The sequence below is a fragment of the Manihot esculenta genome, chromosome 10, assembly GCF_001659605.2.
Source record: "Manihot esculenta cultivar AM560-2 chromosome 10, M.esculenta_v8, whole genome shotgun sequence".
NCBI lineage: Eukaryota > Viridiplantae > Streptophyta > Magnoliopsida > Malpighiales > Euphorbiaceae > Manihot > Manihot esculenta.
The window spans coordinates 29,137,574-29,162,257 of record NC_035170.2 but is presented as its reverse complement, the minus strand read 5'-3'; the positions used below and the strand labels follow the sequence as shown (position 1 = coordinate 29,162,257).

The 24,684-nt window shown below is 41.0% G+C and overlaps 3 protein-coding genes across 4 annotated transcripts in view; 1 reads left to right on the top strand and 2 right to left on the bottom strand.

The window, feature by feature from the left end:
- Positions 1–602: 602 nt before the first annotated feature.
- Positions 603–4,426, top strand: LOC122724841. The gene is made up of 2 exons (XM_043960729.1): positions 603–888; positions 3,963–4,426. The coding sequence occupies exons 1-2, from the start codon at positions 603–605 to the stop codon at positions 4,424–4,426; spliced, it is 750 nt and encodes a 249-aa protein (XP_043816664.1).
- A 9,017-nt stretch (positions 4,427–13,443) lies between these two features.
- The window catches only part of LOC110625233 (disease resistance protein RPV1), a 56,600-nt gene continuing 45,359 nt past the window's right edge, over positions 13,444–24,684 (bottom strand). For both annotated transcript variants that reach the window (XM_043960849.1, XM_043960848.1), the window contains exon 6: positions 13,444–13,725. In XM_043960849.1, the coding sequence (XP_043816784.1) occupies positions 13,666–13,725 (60 nt within the window). In that variant the 3' untranslated portion in view covers positions 13,444–13,665. The remainder of the gene's footprint in view (positions 13,726–24,684) is intronic.
- On the bottom strand, positions 13,732–17,545 carry LOC110625232 (disease resistance protein RPV1). The gene is made up of 5 exons (XM_043960853.1): positions 16,903–17,545; positions 15,661–16,759; positions 15,250–15,549; positions 14,342–15,160; positions 13,732–13,972 (listed from the first exon to the last, which is right to left on the bottom strand). The coding sequence occupies exons 1-5, from the start codon at positions 17,382–17,384 to the stop codon at positions 13,844–13,846; spliced, it is 2,829 nt and encodes a 942-aa protein (XP_043816788.1). The 5' UTR covers positions 17,385–17,545; the 3' UTR covers positions 13,732–13,843.

Here is a 24,684-nt window from a genome sequence, read left to right as displayed (position 1 = left end):
CAAGGCGAAAAGGATAAAAGCGGAGTCCCCTCCCCAGAAAGTTTAAGTTTATGATTCAAGACAAAACCCTCTTGTAAAACCCTATTCTATTGGATCTCAGATCATCAAGTGGCGCCGTCTGTGGGAAACGAAGGAGATCTTTTCATCACCGGAGTTTCCCTTTTAAAAACCCACTGAGATCCACGATGGCAAACCAGCAAGAAAACAACCTTCATGTCCCAAATGATTTGAGCTCTGCCCAGGAGGGGCAGCAGTTCTCCTTTTCTAGTCCTACAGCACTAAATAACCAAACGCCTATCCCCCTCAACCCCTCGCCAAGCTTGGCAGGAAACACTCCTATTATGACCCTGTCTAATCAGGACATTCAAACCATGGCTCTCCAGTTACAGAATACCGCTCACTGGTTGGGGCAGATAATGCAACAGAGGGGCCTTAGCACCCCAGTAAATACACTTCCGGTGGTAGAAGAACCTCGTACGAATGAGCCCCGACCTACCTCTGACCGCCCCCAGAACAGCAGCTGCGATACCGGGGAAAAAGGAAGAAGAGCCGGGGAAGAAGAAGAACCGGAGGCCCGAATCCATGGGAGGAGAGCGAGAGAGATGATAGAAAACGAGGAGGCGGACATTCATTCCGCCGAGACGACCTGGAGGATAGGAACTGAAGCAGAGGAGGAGGAATACGGCTTGGAGAGAAGAGTTAGCCCAGAAGATGAGAAGATGAACCAGAAGTTGAAAAGGTTGAAAGAGCAGCTCTTAGCCGAGCTAGGCAAGCAGGACCAGAACCAAACCTCTTTGCCTACTTCCTCCCCTTTCTCAAAGTGGATGCAGCAAGAAACTGTTCCTAAGAAGTTTATGATGCCGTCGATGGCGGTCTATGACGGAGCTGGTAACCCGAGGGAGCATGTCATGAACTATAAGACCTTCATGGAGTTACAAACTCTGTCAGACGCCTTAATGTGTAAGGTGTTCCCAACGACGCTCTCGGGACCAGCACGGGCGTGGTTCAACAGCCTCGAGGCCGAAAGTATCAGAAGTTTCGGAGATCTAGCAACCCGCTTCATCAGCCGGTTCATAGCCGGAGTGCCAGCAGAAAGGAGGACGAGTTACTTGGAAACAGTAAGACAGAGAGGAGATGAGTCACCCAGAGAATATGTCGCCCGTTTCAATACGGAGGCCTTGCAGATTCCCGAGCTTGATGAAGGAAGGGCGGTAGAGGCCATGCAAAAGGGGACAACCTCTGCCGAGTTCTTTGGCTCGCTAAGCAGGAAACCTCCGGCCTCATTGGCCGAGTTGATGAAGAGAGCGGAGAAGTATATAAGGCAGGATGATGCCTTGGTAACAAGTCGATTTGCCAAAGGAAAAGAAAAAGCCCCGGAGGAGAAGAGACCGGAGAGACACGAGAAGAAACATGGTAAGAGGTTCGCGCCATACAAGCAGGCTTGGGAGCGTAGAGATCAAAGACCTCCCCTTCCTGGGGAGCTCGAGTCAAGATTGCCCCCTCCTTGGGTCCCCGAGAAGCCGACCCCCCTCAATGCCTCTAGAGCCGAAGTGCTCATGGCAGTCCAGGATAAGGAGTTCCTCCAGTGGCCCAAACCCATGAGGTCGGAAGCAGACCAAAGGAACCCTGACAAATATTGTCAGTACCATCGGACGCATGGCCACGATACAAATAACTGTTTCCAGTTAATCGCAGAAATTGAGAGACTGATAAAAAGAGGGCAACTGAAGAATTTTGTAAAGAAACCGGAGGGACAGAGGCTTCAACCCGGTCCGGCGACTCAGATGCCTAGGAGAACGGGAACGGGACCTGTGAATGATAGATCCAGTGGAACCATCAACATGATTGTGGGAGGAACCGGAGGGCGGATGAGCCGCCGAGGAAAGAAGAGAAATCGGGAAGGAGAGACCAGCAATGGGGAAGTCATGCAGATCGTTGACCACTCCTCTGTAACCATCACTTTTTCTCCAGAAGATGCCCAGGGTATTCAGATGCCCCATGATGACGCGCTCGTCATAGAAGCCGTCATTCATAATTATCGGGTAAAGAAGGTCCTAGTGGATGATGGGAGTAAAGTCAACTTGTTACCGTACCGGGTCTTCCAGCAGATGGGAATTCCAGAAGAGCAGCTGGTTCGAGATCAGTCACCAATCAAAGGGATCGGAGGAGTACCGGTGCTTGTAGAAGGAAAAGTTAGCTGGCTCTTACCTTAGGAGAAGCGCCCAGGACTCGCACCCATCATGAGGTATTTTTGGTGGTCAAACTTCCGTTGAGCTATAATGCAATTCTGGGGAGGCCGGCGCTGTTCAATTTTGAAGCTGTCACTAGCATCAGGTATTTGGTACTCAAGTTCCCGACAAAGGAAGGAGTGGGAGTAGTCCGGGGTAGCCAAGAAGAAGCAAGAGCAGTATACTTGGCTACAGTAACAGAACCGAGCTCGACCAGAGAAGTGCTCGACTCTGAAGTTCTGGAGGTTAGAGATGAGACAAAAGAAGCCCGGACAGAGCCGGTTGGAGAATTGGAGACCTTCCCCTTATCAGAAGCAGAGGGAAATAAGGTCTTCAGTCTCAATGCCGGCCTCACCGAAGAACAGAAAGGTGAAGTCATGGCCTTGATCCGAAGTCACGCGCCGACCTTCGAGTGGAAACTTTCCGACATGCCGGGAATTGATCCTGAGGTAATGACACACAAACTGAATGTCCTCCCCGAAGCCAAGCCAGTAAAGCAGAGGAAGAGAGTAGTAGGTAGAGAGAAGCAGCAGGCTACCCGGGAAGAAGTGCAGAAGTTGGAGGAGGCAGGTTTTATTAGGGAGGTTATGTATCCCCAGTGGTTAGCAAATCCTGTGTTAGTCAAAAAAGCCAATGGCAAATATAGGATGTGCATAGATTTTACTGACCTAAATAAGGCCTGCCCCAAAGATTGTTATCCCCTCCCCGATATTAATAAAATGGTCGACTCAACGGCTGGCTTCGATTATATGTCTTCCTTGGATGCTATGTCTGACTATCATCAGATCCCAATGGAAAGGTCGGATGAGGAAAAGACCTCATTTATAACTGAAGATGGAACTTACTGTTATAGGGATATGCCCTTCGGATTGAGAAATGCGGGGGCAACCTACCAGAGGTTGATGAATAAAATTTTTAAAAGCCAGATCGGCAGGAATGTAGAGGTGTATGTGGATGATATGGTGGTCAAAAGTTCAACCTTCCAACAACATATAGCAGATTTAAGGGAGGTATTCGGAGTATTAGATCAATACAGAATGAAGTTGAATCTAGCAAAATGTGCTTTTTTCATCAGAGGAGGAAAATTCTTGGGGTTCATGGTAAGCGAAAAAGGCATTGAGCCTAACCCGGAGAAGGTAGAAGCCATACTGAATATGCCACAGCCGACCTGTGTAAGGGACGTCCAAAGACTAACCGGGAGAGTAGTGGCACTCAACCGATTCATGTCGAGGTCGGCAGAAAAGTGCTTACCATTCTTCAAAAAGTTGAGAAAGGTGCCAAACTTCGAATGGACAGAAGACTGCCAGAAAGCTTTTGTAGAACTTAAGAGATATCTCAGCTCACCTCACGTGCTCAGCAGTCTCGTGAGAGGAGAAGAACTTCTGATATACCTGGCGGCCTCGGAACAAGCAGTCAGCGCAGTATTAGTAAGGGTGGAGGAAGGAGAACAGAAACCCGCTTTTTACGTCAGCAAAGTACTCAGAGATACCGAGGTCAGATACTCGAACATTGAGAAGATGGCTTACGCCTTACTGCTAGCAGTCCGAAAATTTAAAGTATATCTGGAAGGTCACCAAGGAGTTGTGATGACAGACCAACCTTTAAAGAAGATCCTGCGTAGGCCAGAGACTTCAGGACGGATGCTGGCATGGTCTGTAGAAATCAGCCCCTACTGTCTAGAGTATCGACCTCGGACAGCTATAAAATCTCAAGCCCTCGCCGACTTCATAGCAGAGTGCGCATTCAATGAGGAGAAGGGAGGATCATCCTCAGAGATATCAAGAAAGGGGGGAGAAAGAGAACCTTCTCAAGAATTTAACTGGAAGCTGTATGTAGACGGGGCATCAGGCGCTGAGGGCAGCGGAGCCGGAATAATGCTCAAGGGGCCAGAAGATTTTAAAGTATGCTACGCCTTACGTCTAGAGTTCAAAGCTTCGAATAATGCGGCAGAATATGAAGCCCTGATAAATGGGATGTTGGTAGCGCTGGAAGTGGGAGTAACCGATCTCGAGATAAAAAGCGACTCTCAGCTGGTGATCAACCAGGTAACAGGGGCATATCAAGCTAGAGACCCCATTATGCAGAATTATCTGGCTAAAGTGAAAACTTTAGAAGCCGAGCTCACAAGCCGAGGAGTGACCATCAGATTTCAAAGGATACCCCGGGAAGAAAATGAGGAAGCAGATCTGCTAAGCTGACTGTCCAAAGAAGAATTGGAACAGCTTCCTGAGGAAGTATATATACAACATGTCCATATACCTACTTTCAATAAAACTAACATAATACTGCAGGTAGAACAGGGCCCGACCTGGATGACCCCATATCTAGAATATCTGGAAAAGGGCAAGCTTCCCGAAGATAAAGGAGAAGCTAGAAAAATAGCAGCTCGTGCCGCAAACTACCAAGCAGTCAGGGGGGCCTTGTACAGAAAGGGGAAATCTAGTCCGTGGCTCGGATGTGTGAGCCCGGAAGAGGCTACGAAGGTGATGGAAGAAATACATAGAGGCATATGCGGAGCCCATGAGGGAGGAGGGACATTAGCTAATAAAATATTCAGATAAGGATATTATTGGCCTACTGTCAAAAAAGATACAGAAGAGTTCGTCCGAAGATGCGACATATGTCAGAGATTTGCTAACGCCATCAAAACTCCAGCCACTCCTTAAGCTAACATATCCAGTCCGTGGCCTTTCTCGCAATGGGGCATTGACATTCTAGGACCTTTCCCCAAGACTACGAGGCAGAGGAAATTTGTAGTGGTGGCCGTAGAGTACTTTTCAAAATGGCCGGAAGCAGAAGCAATAGCCACAATCACAGCTCGCAAGATGATAGATTTTGTATGGGGACATATCATCTGTAGATTTGGCACACCTAGAGTGCTTATCTCAGACAATGGCAGACAGTTCGATTGCAGCACTTTTAGAGCTTTCACAACAAACATGGGTATATGGCATAAATTCTCCTCAGTAGCTCATCCTCAGACTAACCGCCAAACAGAGGTCACTAACAGAGCTATCCTCCAAGGGTTGAAAAAGCAGCTGGATGGGGCAAAGGCGAATTGGGCAGAAGAGCTCAACAGCATCCTATGGGCATTACGCACCACTCCCAGAACGTCTACTAAAGAAACGCCTTTTGCACTTGCCTTTGGCACAGAGGCCGTGGTGCCCGTTGAGTTGCAGATCCCTACTCATCGAGTTCAGTTTGCTAGTGAAAGCACTAACGAAGACAAGCTAAGAAACAATCTGGATGCCCTTGAAGAAATCAGGAAAGAAGCCCAAATCCGAACGGCCGCCTATCAACAATGGGCAGCGCGATATTACAACCAAAAGGTCAGAGAAAGAAGTTTGAAAGTGGGAGACCTAGCCTTAAGGAATCTGGAGGCTACAGGAAAAAGAGAGGCTGCTGGCAAACTAGCACCAACCTGGGAGGGACCATTCAGAGTAACAAAAGTAGTCCGGCCAGGAGTATACCGGATCGAAGATATGCAAGGAAATCAGGAGCCCCATGCTTGGAATATTCAACACTTAAAGAGGTATTTCCCTTGATATATTTGTAAAGAAAGTCAGTTTATTCTGAACAAATATGAATGAAGTAAATTATTTACACGAAGAGACTGTTGTTCACACAATGAGACTATATTTACTATCTTGAATAATATTCCCCCATGAAAAAGAAAGAGCAGGGCTCAGAAAAATCCCCTAGCAGAACAAGACCTCAGTTAGGCACAAAACCAGCTGAGACGACGAAGCGACAGTAAGGCCAAAGAGCCTGAACCTTATGCCAGACCTCCTAATAGAACAAGAGAAAATAACCGGCGAGGCCCCGAGGTCATCCCGGAAATACGAAGAAGACCGGGATCCCCTAGAACTCCCGGAAAAATAAAGCAAAAAATAGCCGGCGGGGCCCCGAGGTCACCCCGGAACAAAACAACCAGGATCCCGTAAGATCTCCTGGAACAAAAAATAACCGGCGAGGCCCCGAGGTCATCCCGAAAATACAAAGAAGACCGGGATCCCCTAGAACTCCTGGGAAAGCAAAGCAAAAAATAGCCGGCGGGGCCTCGAGGTCACCCCGGAACAAAACGACCAGGATCCCGTAAGATCTCCTGGAACAAAAAATAACAGGCGAGGCCCCGAGGTCATCTCGGAAATACAAAGAAGACCGGGATCCCCTAGAACTCCCGGGAAAACAAAGCAAAAAATAGCCGGCGGGGCCCCGAGGTCACCCCGGAACAAAACGGCCAGGATCCCGTAAGATATCCTGGAACAAAAAATAACCGGCGAGGCCCCAAGGTCATCTCGAAAATACAAAGAAGACTAGGATCCCCTAGAACTCTCGGGAAAAAACAAAAACGGTCGGTGAAAGAGCCGACCTCACAAAAAGAGGCTCGAGGCGTAATATCTAAGAAAGAGCCGACCTCGAAGTAACTACTGGCGCTAAAAGCCGGAATAAAGAAGCAAACTGCCGAGCCCCCAGCTCGGGTAGGCATATGCCCTGAAACGCTCAAGAAGAATACGGCTAAGTAATAAGGAAACAATAGGGAACCGAACTCCCTCCATAAAAATGCTTGAAAAACGAAGAAACGTACAGGAGGACAGATGAAGGCGAAAGAGCTATACTCAAAGCTCAAACCAGTCTGTCTGGAACAGACATCCGGACTTGCAATCAGGAAAAGACTAAAAAGCAGACATGATTAGTCACCATTAAAAGATATGAGATTTGATCCCTCAGAATATTAGCTGAAAACCGAGCTCATAATGAAAAGCTAGGTTAGCCCAGAGAAAGCTTACGAATAAGAGTAGGCAGTGTGAATGTTACAAGTACAGATATATGCTAAAGAAAATGAAAAAGAAGCATAGTTCAAGAAAATAGGAATCGAAGTTTCATTAAAATAAGTAGTTATTACAGCTTACTCCTTGGATGAGGAAGAAGGAAAAATAGTTCTTAAGGGACTTGCGGTTGTAATTACATCCTCACTTACACTATGTCTATTTACAACCCTATCTGAAGAAGGCCCGGGATCCTTTGGATCAGATTTCCCAGTATCCGCAAAAGGGGCAATCTCCAACCCTGGATCGAGGTCCTCTCCAGTAGGTTTGGGGTCGCCCTCTTCAGACTCAAAGGCTCCCGCATCCTCCTCATCCGACTTAGATTCTTCTTCGGAAGAAGATACAGCCGACGTACCTCCAACGCGGCAGTCCCCTCGGGGCATGGGGAAGTCATCTTCTCCATACAACACCGACTCACCATCAGAGTCCACTTCTCTCATACGAAGCTCTGCTAAAGGAGTATCAGAAGCGTGTCTAGCCTCTCTTATACCGCGGTTGTAACCAGTTGCATACATGCGGAAGGCTTTGTGAAGAATAAGAGCCTTCAGGTCTGCAGAGGCTTTATATTCGTCAAGACGTGCCTCACAGGCCTCAGCTATAAATGCCTTCAATTCAGGAGAATCTTTGTAGTCCTGAAGGTGAACTTCACAGGCCTGCTCAATCTTTCTTTTCAGCTCTTCCGACTCCTGAACTTCCGTTATGCATTTTTCGCGCTCTAGCCAGGCCCTGTCTTCAACATGTTCTACTACCTTGAGCAGGGCCGAACATTTACGCTTCAAAGTCCTAACTTCATAATTAAGATGCTGATGGCGAAGATTGAATTCCTCAGCTGATGAAGCCAGGTCTCTAATACGTTCAGAGCTTGTACTCAACTCCTGCTCAAGGACCTTCACCCGAGATAGGGCCTTTTCCTTCTGAGCATCCACCTCATTCAGGCGAACACGAAGTCTTTCGGATTCAGCCTTTAAGGCCTCATATTGACGCTGAATCTCAGCTCTCTGACTCACGGCCTCATCTTTCTCTCTAAGGGCCTATGTCGCAGAAGCCAGCTGCTTTAAAACCTCCGTACAACGAACCTCCACAGCAGCTGCCCTCTCATCAGACTCCTTGAGGACCCCGCGAGTATGAGACAGCTCTGCTTCTAAGGACTTGGTATGCTCTGCTGTCTTAATCGCCTTCTCCTCAGCTTTTTTAAAAGCATCCAGCGCAGAGTGCAACTCCATCTGGAGGGACTGGATACGCTCCCGAGCAGCACCAAGATTGCCCCTCGCGTCACTGGTTGCAGATAAGTTTTCCTCCAGACGCGCCTCCTCAATCTGGCGGTCCACTGATTCCCGGAAGGAACGGTCACGAACGTCCACCTCCATGAGGAGGCCCGTCACCTAACACGGAGGAACAAACGTCAGGAAAAAGAAATAAAAGAAATCAAAAGAGAAATTGAAAAATAATTTACCATCAGGAGCATCTCCCTAATTGTAGATCCCAGCTCCTCACGAGAACGGGATTGGAAGGACGCTAGTTCCCTGGTAGAACTGGCCAAGAGACCCGTAAGGGCAAGAAGACGTGGATCCGAGACCTCTGTCATTCCACCAAACATTCGCTCTCTAAAAAGCTCGGCGACAGCACTGGCCGAAGATTGAGAAGTGATATCCGCTGCGTTCAGAATATTGCTGCCCAGGGAAGACACAACAGGAACATCTTTCTCCTTCCCAATAGGAGGGAGAGCTGGAGAAGCTCCCTCGGCAGCCCTGGATTTCTTCCGAGCTGGAAGAGTAGCAGACATCTCAGGAAGGGCTGAGCGTTTGTCCCCAGTCTTGGGTGGGACGCCTTCAGGTCTTTCAGACCCAGACCTCACAGAAGCAGGGGCATCTTGGGCTGAAATCTCTGGAACTTGGTCCTCTATAAGGATGATCTCCATCCCTTCCCCAGAGGCCTCTTTATCCTCAGTAACGGGGGACTTGAATTTTTCCCCTGATATCTCTTTGGAAGAACGGGCGAGATCCAAATCCGCCGGCTCGTTGACCCCGGTCTGCTCCACAATGGCAAGAGGGGTTTCCCTCACCTCCGCTGAAGAAGCTTGAGCAGACTTAGACTCTTCAATAGGCTTAATGGTCAAAGCCGACTTGCCGCGACTGGGCAACTTAGATGATTTGGAGCTGCGGGCTCTCGGTTTAGGATCACGAGAGGAAGCCTTGACAGGAGGTCGACTAACTTTCTTGGAAGGGGCAACCTGAACCACCTCTGCAGCAACCTCCGGCACTGGACGCCCAGCTCGAAAGGCATCGAAAATCGCGTGCATGTTCTCCCGGGACAAAACCAGGTTCTTCGGGAACTTGATCTCATCCATTTTTACTTCAGAAGCTGCAAAAAGCACAAAATCATGAAGAGTTAGCACACTCCTTGACATCGCATATAAAGAAAAACAGAGCTGTTGAATAAGGCGATATACCCGTGTCCCGGATATCCCTAAGGTTAGACGCAAACATACATTTCTCGACGTCATACTTCATTTCAACAGAAGTCAGTCGAAGTAACCCCACCTGCTCAATAAGGCTCAATCGGAGCAGCTCGTTGCAACCCGGGTGGACCTCCTCCCAACTTAGATCCACTTCCCAGGATCGAGCGGACTCTAATTTTAGCTCCGCCACAAGGAAATGCTCTACTCATCCCTTTATGGAATCTTTATAGCCCGTGAAAAGGGACAACCCACTACGGGGAGCAAGATAGTAAAAATTATGAACCGTCTTAATCAGACGGAAAAGAGTGGCGAACAGACACGCCGTGGGTGTAAAACCCCAACTCAGGCAGACAGACTCAAAACAGGACAGGAACAAAACAGAATTTGGGGTCAACATCCGAGGGGTTACCCCGAAATACTCGAAAACCTCGATAAAGAAAGGAGTAAAAGGAAACGGTAGACCGAATTCCCTCTGCTTAAGAAAGAACACTATGCAGCGACCCCTTTGGGGATCAAACAAACCAGGAGGAGGAGGATTTGGGAGGACTATCCTCTCGTTTTCAAAAGGAGCCCGAATAAGATAAAGCGGAGTATCTAAAAGCCTTCGAGGAATGTGATTAGTTATGGTGGAGGAAGTAATATGTGACCTAAGATTGGTGACATCGGGGAGCTTTGGACCCGCCATGGGAGAACAAAGAAGCGTACCTGAAAACGCAATAGGATGAAGAAAGCATAAAGAGTCGCAGGAGAGCAGAGAGCAGAAGAGGTTTAATTTCTTCAGAAGACGAAAAGAATTCGAAATGAAAGGCAATAATGAGACGGAACGTTGATCTGAACAGTTTTGTCTTGGAGCGGCGCGATCATTAAATGCTCTCGAAGTTTACCCCCTCAACGGTTAGGTAATAACCGGCGAGAGGGTAAAAGGGGCAAAGGGATGACCGCTAGGCTTCTCTACCCCTACAAAAGGCCAGATCCATAGTGATAGCCCATTATGAAAAAGCCCATGCGCCGTATACAATGCAAAGCCCAACTTGTCCAAATCTTAAAGACCGAGCTCCACCAGATCTTCCCAGTCAAGACGACTTAACCTGCAAGATGTACAATTTCACCATCTCTACGGTAAGTACCGAGGAAATAAAAAGCAAGGAGTGAAAAGACTCAGAGATACAAGCAGATGGGAGCGTGATAAAGGTCAGACCTGCTCATCACTTAAAAAGATGTAAGATTTGGCCTATCGCTATTTAATGATAGATATGAGATCAGAATGAAACAACAAGGGTACCTCGGAATCACGCAAAGTTGCGATCTCAGAGTTCAATCCATTGAGTAAGGACAGAGCTCACGGGTCGGTTATTCCAGTTCGGAAAAAGTAGAACAAAAGCCCAGTTGGTTAAGAGAACTCAGAACTCAATCCATTGAGTAAGGACAGAGCCCACAGGTCGGTTATTCCAGATCGGAAAAGTAGACCGAAAGATCAGTCGGCCGAATAGGTTTTAATTCAGATCAACTAAGAAGCAACAGTACAGGGAATCCTTCAGGGAAAATCACCAAGCAAATAGTTTCAAGTACTTCATTCAGGATAAAGAAAGAACAGCTCAGATATGAAGGGAAAGCATAAGTCTCATTACAGTGTGTTACGACTGCTTACATTACAGACATAGCATCCAAAGAAGACATATAATCGAAGATTTACGTGCCTAAATACATCATCATCTACGATTACATCATTATCACCTACTCTACTAGTTTAGTCTTCGATTCGAAGGATTTCTCGTAGTACGGAAGACGAGCTCTGTATATCGGCTGAGCTCTGCCTCGTTATTATAGGAGAACTGAACGAGTTGATTCCCATAAGCATTTCTCACTGTTCTCCTATAGGCCGGTAGCCTGTTGCCCAAGTGTGATTCACGATACATACGAACGAGCTCGGATATTATATGCTGTTCGTATAGCACGCATAAGTCCTCGGGCCACGGCTTCGGAAAGATCGCAGAACATATATTCGGAGGTATCGACGGAAGCTTGACTGAGTGCAGCAGATCTCAGTCTCTCATAATGTAAGTACTCCACACTAAAGGGAATCATAAGCTGATCATTTTCACCACTTCCATTTATATCAAAAGAAGACAACTGGGGCCTCGAAGAAATTTCCTTGTTCTTCTCGAAAGAAGGCAAAGTTAGAACAGACCTCTCAGCAGTCCAGAACCTCCTTGGAGCTCGGATAATAACTGGTGGAGGAGGCCAGCCAGACGACCCAAGTAAGATAGTTTCAACGACCTGCCAAGTGGTCCCACCCATCGACCGCACTACCAGGAAGACCTCCAAAACCACGTTCAGACTCCCTAGAGGTAATACCAAATTTCCAGAAGGATGAAACTGACTCATTTTCGTTTCAGATACTGCAAGAAAAGCCTCAAAACAGAGATAAGCCAAAATAACCTTTTATCAAGACAATGAAAGCAGGATAGAAGCAAACCTCTAGGGCAACAAAGCAATAAAACCTCAGGATCACTTCAATCTATTTGAAGAAGGCGTTTGACAGATCCTCTGCGGATGTAAAATTCTCATCTTGACAGATAAATCCGAAAGAAAAAGCTCCCTCGTCCCAACAGGATACCTGAGAATCAAGAAGAGGTAACGCTAATGTATATATCCGAAAGTTTGAATTTTTGTGCAGGATAGGCAGTACCAGGCTCCCAGCCCACAACGTCAGGAGCCTTAAAAGCTATTCATGGAAAAGGAAAGAAAAAGCATGTCCAGACGATAATGGCAGGAAAGCAAAGATAGCAGAACACTAAAAATAATGGAAAGCCGGAAAGGGAAAAAGGCAGATCAGATTCAAAAACTGAAAAGTAGCAACAAGACGAAAGGGTGTTATAAAGACAGTTGTACACGAACAGGCGCGGTCATAATGGTTCTTGATATTCACCCCCTCGTCAGTCGGAGCAATAACTGCCGAGAAGGTGAAGGGGCAATTGATGACCTCTGGATTTTTCTACCTCTACAAAGGGCCTAGTCCACCATGAAAAGCCCAAAGAGCGAAGGCCCACACACCTGGTATGCGGAGTAAGCCCGGCTCGTTCAACCTTCGAGGCCGGGCTCGACCAAGTTCCCTCACTCAGATCGGCCCAGTCCGAGCAATCTCCTAAGCAAATCCCTTCCTCTCGGGCCCATCGTCCAGTCCAACTCTTGGCCCAGCCTAGGATCAAGAAGGATATTCACGGGACAGCCTGGCAGATCCGCTCAAATGTACGCACAGGGAGAATCAGAGGCCGTTACGCATGGAGCAGGCGCCTGATACTCTCGTACGCTCGAATCTGTATGGCAGAGACGTGTGGCCCACTCATGAGGAGGCTGTTATACGTCACCACCAAGCAAGGCGAAAAGAATAAAAGCGGAGTCCCCTCCCCAGAAAGTTTAAGTTTAAGTTTATGATTCAAGACAAAACCCTCTTGTAAAACCCTATTTTATTGGATCTCAGATCATCACAACTAATTCAATTAAACTAAATTTGTTAATGGAAAATTATAAAACATTATTAAAAAATAGACAAAAATGCTAATTAGATCTTATGCTATGAGTAAATTTATTAATTAATTTTTAATTTTAAAAAATATATTAATTTTTTTGAAATTTTAAAATTCTACTAATTAACCTATTTGACTATGTGTTTGTGTGCAGGTGGAATGGAATTTTCGCCTTTCAGCTGCTTATAGTTGGAAGGAGCATCGGGTTTGCTTTTAAGGGCCAATACCTCCTGGAGATATTTTTGGCACTACTCATTCTCAGTTCCTAGTCTCTCAGAAGGCAAAAGTGCTTAAGGTGCTCTACTTGCCACTGTGACTAGTAGTTTATATACTCACTTTGCACTAAGAAAATAGGATAAAATGCTCCTTTACAAGTTTTCAAAGTACGTCTAACTTGAAAATTCTAATTAAGAGAAAAGAAATCAGGGTCGATCATATCTCATCCCTTGAAGGTAGATGAGTAGTAGTTTTTCATGCAAAAAGCAAAGCAACACTGTCTTGGTTTGCAATTAATGGCTTGTATTGCTTTGTCTATTGCCATACATTTGAGAATTTTTAGTGTATAGATAATAATTTCATAGTAGTAATTGACTATAATGAATTTCATGTAGATCCCACTTTGATCAATGGTCCGCATCTAGACAAAGTTCCTCTTCCTGTTCCTCATGATTTATCCTGCGAATGTCTTGTTTTTCAATCTTTGAAGAGAATTTTCATCTTCCTTATCTTCTTCAATTCTGCTTCTCTTTTTATCTCTGGAAAGACGATCCTCTCGAAATATAGGATGCACTCCACACATTATTATAGAATCGTAAGCACGATCCACACGATATGTTGGCTTGGATGTGTGCCTGGAAATGCAGAATTGAAAGGAAGCTTCAAGGAAACTCTCTTCCATGTCCAACAGTTCATTCCAAAGGAACACATGTTCTGAATATAAGGGATCAGATACAAAATCCAGGGTCTCGAAAACGAAATTTTGACTGCTATGTCCAGATTTACCGACGAAGTTAGCTATGCAACTAATGTCTATAATACGATCATGAGAATAATTTTTTGGATCAAAAACAGCACATAAAGAAAAACCAGTCAAATTTGCCTGATCTAGTCTGAATGAAAGAGAAGATCCACTTTTGTTCTTATATCTCATCGTTTCAGGCACTTCAGCCCCCGCTATGTATAACTTAACAATCTGTACCATGGAAATTATAAATTATGTTATGAAATCTAATAATAATAAACAAAAATTGTACACTCAAGAGGGTTGATTCTTGTAAGACCAGAGAAAGTAAGGCATACCTTGCGTTTTAACAGATGCGTCTTCAATACATCCTCCATTACTTTATCATTTACGTTCCTATCCAAATTGATGCAATTACGAAACTCAAGTCGTTTTTCTTCTTCTTCATCATCATGTTCTAAGAAAAGGGATGAAGTTGATGCAGATTCCAAAGATGTGCAATCTGATGCATCTAACTCTTCTAAGCATGACGGAAGCTCTGGTAAACATTTAAGTCTCTTGCAACCTTTTAATGAAAGCCACTTCAACTCAGTTAGATGTTTAATGCTTGCAGGTGTCGTCTTGAAATTGTTTCCACCTAAAAGTAAGCCTTCCAATGACACTAAAAACCAAAGACTCTGGGGAATTTCTAATATACCACAGTCACTTAAATCAATTTTCCTTACACAGGACAGACCTGTCAAAGGAGGCAATATAAAACCTTCACATCTCGAACATGTTAACTTTTCCAATCTTCTCAATTGATTGATGGAGGATGGTAATGTTTTTATTCCACTTCTAGATATAGAGAGGTTCTTCAGCAATTCTAGATCCCCCATGTTCTCTGGCAATGCTTTGACATTCAAACAGCCTGAGATATAAAGGTGTGTAAGAGATTTCAAATTGCAGATGCTTTGTGGAATACTATGCAGTTTTGAGCAGTATCTGAGATCAATTTCTTTTAGACATTTAGACTCGCCAATGCTGCTAGGAATCTCAATCAAGTTTCTACATGCTATCAAATATAAAACCTCAAGATTTGGGGCACTAGACAAGTCTGGAACTTTAGTTAACTCAAAAGAGTAGCTGAGGTCTAAAAATTTCAAACTTTCAAGAGCCTGTAATCAAAACGTCAATAAAATTAGCAGAAGCTAATTAACTCTGCACAATGTAGCTAAATTTTATAAAGCAGCATAATAACTCTAACCTTCTCTTGATTCCAGAGTTGGATGAGGTTGCTCCGTGGCATGTGAAGTTCTACAAGATTTCTCGGGCAAAAATTTATTGGCAAGGATTTCAAAGGGTACCCTTCCCAATGATGATATCTTAGCTCCTTTGGTAGAAATTCAAGGCCACTAGGTAGAAGCACTCGTCTTGGTCTGGATGTAGAAACATTGAAGAATTTGAGAAATCTAAGATTGCACATGTTCATGAAAGCTGTGGGACTTAGCTCCAAATATCCATTTCCAGACATATCAAGTAATATGCCTTCAATATTTTCAGTTCCCTAAGAAAATAACAACAAACATTATAGGCACTGCACTTAATTCTTAAAACTGCATATAAATAATATCTATGTATAATTAAGAATATGCACATTAATTCTTTTGGTCCATACCTTGTCTCTTGTCAATACATGACAAATATCCTTATATTTCCACAACCTGCTGCGTGTCCCAAGTTGTTTGGACTCCTCACAAACAACATCCTTGCCCATTTGTTGTAGCAAGTCATGCATGCCTACCTTACCATTTGAAACAGTTATGAGAGATTTATCAATTAAACGGCTTATCGCTCTTCTTGGAAAGAAACCACAACCTTCAAATATTCTTTCGACACGATCTTTAGGCTCGCCTTTAAGGAAACATGCAATATCAAGAAATATGATCTTTTCATGACGTTCTAGTCCATCATAACTTATTCTCAAAACTGCCTGAATATTCATATCAGGAATTTCTTTCAATTTTTCCAACTCACTTTCCCATTCTTCAATCCCCTTATTATACAAATTAGAGCCTAAAATTACAAGAGCCAATGGAATACCTTGAGCATATGTTATCAACTTCTTTGATATTTCCACATATCCTTTCTTGGGATGATTTTGTTTGAAGGTATACAAGCTAAAGAGACAAAGAGCTTCATCATCAGTTAATTTTTCAACCTTGTATTTGTATCCCTCCGAACAAACATTTTTAAGTACTTGTCTATCTCTGCTTGTTACAATGATTCTACTACCATTGTGGTACAAAGCACACTCTCCTGCTAAAAGCTTTAGATGGTTTGGATCATCCACGTCATCAAAAACAATGACAACCTTTTTACTCTGAAGTCTTCTCCTAATGAAAGGGGGTAGCCGAGGTGTGCTTACATTTAAATTCTTTTCTCCTAACAATTGGTTAATGATTTTATCTAATAAAACAACAGGTGTTTGTTTTCTCACCTCCTCTCTGACATTAACAACAAAACAGTGTCCATCAAATTTATCCATAATTCGATTAAATACTTCACCAGCAATAGTTGTCTTGCCAATACCTCCCATCCCCCAAATTCCTATTACTCTTCTATCATTTATTGATTCAATACATAACAAGGATTCCACTTTCTTCAGACGTGATTCAATCCCAACTAAGTTGTCATTGTAAGAATCACTTGAGGAGATGAGACTTAATTTCTCCCAAACATCATTGGCAATTTCCTCAACTAGTTTGGATTCAGACCTAATACATATGAAGAACAAATGCTAGTAAGTCAAAGCAAACCACCCTTAGAGGCTTAGACTCGCTTCTAAGTAAATTGATAATATACGATTACATATACATGCAAACAAAAACAAGAATAGTAAAAAAATCAACAGAATTACTTGATTTTCCGTGAATCCCATCCTGATAAATTGCTTATTGCCGTCAGAGCACGACGCCACTTATCCACCTTGTCTAAACAACCTTTGACTTCTTCTCCATGCTTAGCAACCGCAAATGCCTCGCCGAAATCCCCAATGAGATCTTGAACATCAGTTGGATCTACATTGTAAAAAATTGGTAGGACTAATCCTTCTAAATTTCCCTTGCATTCAAGTATCTTCACAAGCTCATCCAAGCACCATGGAGAATCTGCATAATTTTGAGAGAAAACAACAATTGAGACATAAGAATCTTTAATTGTTTCCAAGAGAGCAGGTGAGATCTCTTCTCCTTTACGAAGGTCTTCATCCATGAAAAGATTGATTTGTTTTCGCTGCAAAGCATCAAAGAGATGGGAGAGAAAACCCACACGAATATCTTTGCCTCTAAAGCTAATAAAAACATCATATTTGCAAGGAGGGGTTGAAGAAGTAGCATCCATAGATGAGTGATGAAAGAATGCTTGTGTAACTCCAACTGAGCTTGAAGAAGTTAAAGAGAGCAAGTGCCGTGCTAGACAAGCCAACAGGACTCTTCCTGGAAAATGATATCTAAATTGAAGTCGTCACCTAATCGTCCGTAGAAACTTCAAGGAAAGAAACCCAAAACTTGCTATCTAGGCATGTTGCTATCTGACACTCTTCTTCTCCTTTTCGCCTCAACTTTGCCTTGTCCACAATCAGCCGGCTTCAGTTTCTCTACCACAAATTTACATTTTTTTACATACATTGAGTCTATGATTTCCAATAATATCAGCCATGTTAGTTTGACTAGCAAGAAGTGCTGTTGAAGAATAATAATTTTTTTATTTTAATTTATCTTTTAATCTTTCTATATCATTAAATAATAAATTATTATGAAAAATTATATAATCATTTTGGAAATTTGTGAGATAATTTATGATAATATTTATTTTAATATTTTTAAAAATTATTATATGTAATTTTTGTGTACAAAAAGATTTTATATGTTCGTGAAAAATAAGAGAGATAATTTGAATTTTTTTCGTATGTGATTTTCTAATGGACTTGTGAAGTGAATTTTTTTTTGTGTGAGAGAATTTTTGATTTTTGAGTCTTAAAAATAGAGCAGTTTAATAATAATTTGATGAGAATGGGTCCTCCATTTTTTAATGGAGAAAATTATCATATTTGAATAATTAAAATGAAATCTTATTTAGAGTTTGTGGGATGTTGTTAAAACCGAGCAGATTCACTTAATCTTAGTCCTGATCCAACTCTAAAACAAATCAAGAATGATGAAGAATTAATAAAGAAAAAGCTGAGAGTTTTAATTTGTTTGCATCTTAGTTTGATGGATATGATTTTTATTAGAATTATGAATTGTGAAATTCTAAAGGAAGTATGGAATAAGTCCAAAGAGAAGTTTGAAGGGAGCGATAGAGCAAAGACCGTTGACTTCTCACACTAAAAAGGCAACATGAGAGAGAAAAAAGTAAGAAAAAATAACTTAACGGAACAATATTGTTTCATTCTATTATGTCGTTTGTTATTGTTAACACTGTGCCATTTTTCCTTGAGTATAATATTTCACAAGCCTTCTGCAGAAGCCAAGTGAAGAGGCAAGCAGCAAAGAGAGTCTAACTCCTCGGCTAGTTTGGGCTTCCGCTTGAGGAGTGCTTGTGCAAATTGAAGGTGACCTCGCATGGCTGCAATGTGCAAGGGAGTTTCATGACAGGAAGTAATGGTGACCCTATCAAGAATGAGTTGATCTTGTTGAAGCAATGCATCTAATTCAGCTACATCCCCTTTCAGTGATGATTGATAAATGATAAGCTGATCATGCTCGATTGAGGGGTTGAGGTTCTCTATAGACATCCTATGCAAAAGGGGGTGGTAATAGGGTTCTGGTTAGAGGATGCTTGCTTTTTAAGGAGAATAAAGACGACAGTAATATATATAAATGATTTTACAATAAAGCTGATGACCAATTTACGTGGTTAGAATTGATTTTGGCCAATATTTGGCACCTGTTATTACCAGAAATGCCTGGTAATATCTTGAAGTTTCAAGACATCTCATGACATGTTAGAACTTTGAAGACATCCTTAACATCCTTATTTCATTATCATTAGTCATTATTAATTCTTCATCTATAGCTGAAAGGAAGTAAAACGTGTTTAGGGGTGACATCAAAGTGAAATTACAATAAAGGTCGTCACTAAGAAACACCTTTATAACAAAATATATAGAGAATTACTTTTAATTTTGTAAAAAAGTAATTAATTCATTTTTATTTTAAAATCACTCGATTAAATATTTTTATTTCAACGAGATAATTTATTTTTAATTATTCAGTTTTAATTTAAAAAATAAAATTTATTAATAAATTTATATGTAAAATTTTAATTTCATTATTTTTTAAATTATAATTAAAGAATGCAAAATTATAATTAACTAAAATTCTTTCTATCATATTGTCGTATGATATTTTACACACAAATTAACTTATTTATTTATATTGTTTTTACTATATATTTATTCTATTTTTATTTTTTAACTGTCATTATTTTTATTATTATTTTAATTTTTATATTTAAATAATATTTTTTTCGTTAATAATTTTTACCAAAATTTATGATTATATTATTTATTTTTACTAAAGATATAAATAATTCTTCTTATTTACTGCAGTAAGCACACGTATATTTGTTTCATAAATAATTTGCATAAATATATTAAAAATATAATATGAGAAATATAAACAGGAAAAGTTTTATAAATTCTAGGGAGATTTACAATTTAGTTCATGTGTATTGTCATTATTAACAAGTCAGTTTCTGCATTTTCAGAAACTTATTAAAACGTCCTTACATAATCAAACCATTAACAAATCAGTCCTTCCATCCACTGTTATCCTTTTTTCCGTTAAAAATAAAATGAAAAGACCAAAATAACCTTAGTGTAACTTTTCCCTAAATCGATAATCTCTCTCCTCTAATCCCTAACCTCTCTCTTCTCCCAAAAATGAAAACCTCTCTTCTCAAATCCCTAATTTCTCTCTTCTTCCCTAATCGATAACCTCTCTCTTCCTAAATCCCTAACTTTCTGTCTTCTCCCAAGTCGATAACTTCTCTTCTCAAATCTCTAACTTCTCTCTTCTTCCCTAAATCCTCTATTCTCCATTTTGTTGGTTTTTGTCGAAGAGAAATTAGTTTCTGTCGAAGTGAAGTTGTGGTCCCGATTTTGTTGGTTTCTGTCGAACAAGTGGGGAAAGATAACTTTTTGTGCTTTCTTTTGTTTGTTTTCTATGGATGTGTGACCATAAAGTTTGTATTATAGTAAAGCATGTGGGTACCACTTACTGTTACTGATAGTTTTAGTGTATTTTTTTTTTGGAGATTTTATATAATTAAAGAATGTATGATTTATATGTGCAGGTCTGAAGACATGACTGTGGAAGAGAGATTTACTGTGGTGTTGATATATGAAAATAAAACTGATTCCATATATAATGTCCCCATTGGAAGGTATTTGTACATATCCTTGTTGTCTGATGTTTATAAGATGTTTAACATAGCTGCATCATTTGTTACGTTTGTTGTTGGTAATGGGATGAGTGTAGAAAATGATGATGATTTAATGTTGGCTTTTGAGTTGTACAAACCTAGTCATAGATTGCCTTTGACTGTACAAGTAAAAGGGGTCCCTCTTAACACTAAGATGCCTGATGATGACGATGATGATGATGATGTTAGTATTATTGGTGAGGGCAGTAATACTGGTGAGGGCATTAACCTTAGTGAGGGTGGTAATATTAATTGTTGAGGATATTAACCTTGATGATGCCTTAGGTAGAAACACTCCCCCATTAAGTAGGGATGGGTCCACAAGAGGTAGGGGTAGGAGTGTGCCATTAAGAGGAAAGGGAGGAAGAAGCAGTTTTACTAGAGGTAGAGGAATAAGACAGGAAAGGGTTAGTGAAAGTGGGCAGTTAGGGGAAGAGGCCAATGAATCACCACAAAGTGATTCTGAAAGTGATGTATCATTCAATGACAGTGAGGTTGGAGATGATTTACCTGAAGAAGTTGTATTTGACAATGAAATTAGTATTGAAGAGTCAAATGGGTTATCAGATTATGCTAGTGACAATGACAAAGAGATTGAAGATAGTGAGAATGAGTCTTATGATCCAAATAAGAGGAAGAAAAAATATATTGATCCTTATCATGGCATGTATAATGATCCCTTCCAACACAATGAAGGAGAAGGGATTTTGTTTAAAGAGGGCCAAGTTTTTAATGACATTGCAACTTTGAGGAATGCGATGAGAGATTATGCTATTAAGGGGGGATATGATATTACAAGAGTTAAAAATGACTCTACTAGATTAACAGCTAAGAGTTCCAGTACAGGATGTCCCTAGAGGTTTCATGCATCAGTTCTGTCTGACCAAGTCACTTTCATGGTTAAGACTCTGCATGATGAGCACACATGCATAAGACCATTAAGAAATGAAAATTTGAATTCAAACACTAAGTGGATAGTAGAAAAACTAAGGGGAAAACTGAGGGTAGACCCTGACATGAGTTATGAACTCATGCAGTATGAGTTTATGGAAAAATGGAGTGTGGAAGTTCCTGTGTGGCAATTATATAGAGCCAGGTGCAAGGCTAGAGATGAGAATATAGGCATGCATTGTGAAAGTTTCAAAAAACTTAAGAAATATGTCCATTATTTGCAAACATATAACCCAGGTATAGTTGTAAAAATTCAGCCACCTCCAAGGGTTAATGAAGATGATCCTTTTGTTTTTCAAAGAATATGGATTATGTTTGATGTTATAAAGTTTGGATTTGAGAATGGTTGCAGACCCTTTATAGGATTAGATGGTTGTCACTTGAAGGGTCCATATGGAGGGATTTTCCTAGTTGCAGTCATACTGGATGGAAATAGAGGTGTGCTACCTCTTGCATTTTCTATAGTTGAAGCAGAATGTAGTGATAGCTGGACTTTTTTCCTAGAGAATCTTTATTCTTGCATTGGTGGAGGAACTGATGATAGGCCTTTAACTATTATGTCAGATAAGCAAAAGGTATGAATTAATATTCACTTTTTTTTTAATTTAGCATATTGAATTATATGCTATTAATTTAAGTTACTAACTATTTTTTTGGTTGTAGGGACTCGTTGATGCTGTCAAAAATATATTTCCCAATGCATCTCATAGAGTTTGTTGCAGGCATTTATACATGAATTTCAAGAAAGAGTTCCCTGGACTCATGCTCAGAGATGATTTTTGGAATGCTGCAAAGAGTACTCATTCTTATGAGTTTTGGCTTCACATGAAGAATTTGAATCCCAAGCGAGATCAAAAGCCATATCACTGGTTGATCAACATACCCTTCAGTCAATGGAATAGACATGCATTCTGGCCTGAAGCTAAGTGTGACAATTACACTAACAACATGACCGAATCATTCAATGCATGGATAGTGAAATTGAGAGGTTTGCCTATTATCAATATTATTGAATCAATTAGGCAGAAACGTATGGTTAGGTTGCATAAAAGATTTGTTAAAGCTCGACCATGAGAAGAGATAGTTACACCAATAATAAAGAAAGTATTGAATAAAATCATTACTGCCAATAGGTTTCTTAAGTTGCTCCCTGGTAGAAATGAAGAGTATGAGGTTCATGAGGGTCCATGTAGGTTTGCTATAAGTTTAGCTAAAAGGACATGCAGTTGTGAATGATGGGATATAAGTGGTTTACCATGCAAGCATTCTGCCAGAGCAATTGCATATGTTAGGGGTAATATTGAAGAGTTTTGCCATGAATATTACACTGTGCAGTGCTATTCAAGAGTTTATGCAGGTGCCATAAATCCTATTCTTCAAACTGAGCTTGAATCTGATAATGAACACCCATCAATGTTGCCACCTCCTTTGAGGAGGCGACCAGGAAGGCCAAGAAAGGCTAGAAAGAGAGATGAGAGTGAACCACCAGCAAGAGGAAGGAAGACATCAATTGTCACTTGTGTTAGGCGCTTACGAACAGGCCACAATAAGAGAACTTGCCAATATATTGCTGTTGGGGTGACTATACATTTGTTTGCTTGCATATAATGAATCTATTTTAACCTTTTTAACCTTTTTATGTATTTTTCTAATTGCAGGCATGGCTGCAAGTCAAAAGAAGAGGAAACACACTACTGCATTAGGTACAGGGACTTCAAGAGTGGTTAATACTAATCAAGTGGGATCAAGTGGTGGACCAATAACCTAAAGGAGCCTTTGAAATATAAAATTATCTTTTTGAGAATTTTGTTAGTTGATGGGATATGATTTATACATTTTGGAAAAACATGTTTTTTGGGACATTGGATTGTAAATCTGAGAATATTGTAAATCTGTGCACAGATTCTTTTTTAGGGGAGTTTATCATAGATATTGGTATAATGTTACAGATATTGGCCTTACTTGACCATTAAAATGGCAGTAATAGATGTATGACATTGTAATGATCAAGTCTGATTTTGTAATACATATTTAAACAAAAAGGATATATTAATGAAGTTATGCTTTTAATTTCATTTGCTCAGCTCCAATTTTATTCATTGTGCATTTATAAGATTTGTTTGTACTTGATATTAAGTTACAGTTGGATAAATGTAACAGTATCACTCTTCTATTACTTTTAATTTTACAACTTTTTAGTTCATCTATTTAAATATTCAAAATTTCTCAGTCCTTTAAGTTTTAAAATTTACAATTTTTTAGTCCTTATATATTAAATTTAGAAACTATTACGTCCTCCAGTTTTGAATCATTACAACTGTTTGGTCCTTCATTTTAACCATTCACTTACAAGAAACTAATATGCTAAAATTCCAATCATCCAACTTAGAAAAACAATACAAAATTCATTTATACATAAAGAACATACTACAATCTGGTTGAAAATAACTTCTAACTTCTGCAACTTTATATATTGCATCTAAACAACTTTTTAAAGTGTTTTTACAGCAAACACTATCAAGAGTAACAACATAATTATCATACAATTCTTCATCTGGTTCAAAATAGCTTCAATTTTCTGCAGCTTTACATATAATTTTTTTGTCTCTTCATTAATCTTCATCAACTCTTCTTTAGTCTCTGCAATCGTCCTTGATAAGTTGGCTTTGAATATCTCTAACCCTTCACCTATACTGTTTGATGTTGGAGAGTTCACATTTATTGGAATGCACCACCCAAGAAATGACACACATTTGTTATCTCGACAGTAATAATACAACTTATTTGGATTACTAATAGATTCAGATATGCGAACCCCCGCTCTTTTTCCACAACAACAATTCACATTCATGTAACCACCATCCCAGCTTCCCATCAATTCGTTGATGCCAGATATTCTTGTGAAGATAGAATGAATCCTTTAGGTGCTTGATCGTCGGCTATTAGGAACGGAGGTAGAATCCTTTCAGTGCTTGGTCGATGTTGAAGGTAGTCCCTCACAGAGAGTGTGCTGAAGCTCGTCGAGGGTGAGAGAGTAAATGGAGGATTGCCTACCGAGAGATGACGAGAGGTTGCTTTTAAGGTTGTGATCGGACTGTTATGGCAAATCTAACCATACATTTCTACCTAATAGGGATTGAAAAGGGTAAAATTGGATTTTTAAAATATTCTCTCTCATTTTCATCTTATTTTTAATGGAAAATATGGTAACAGTGGATGAAAGGACTGATTTGTTAATGGTTTGATTATGTAAGGACGTTTT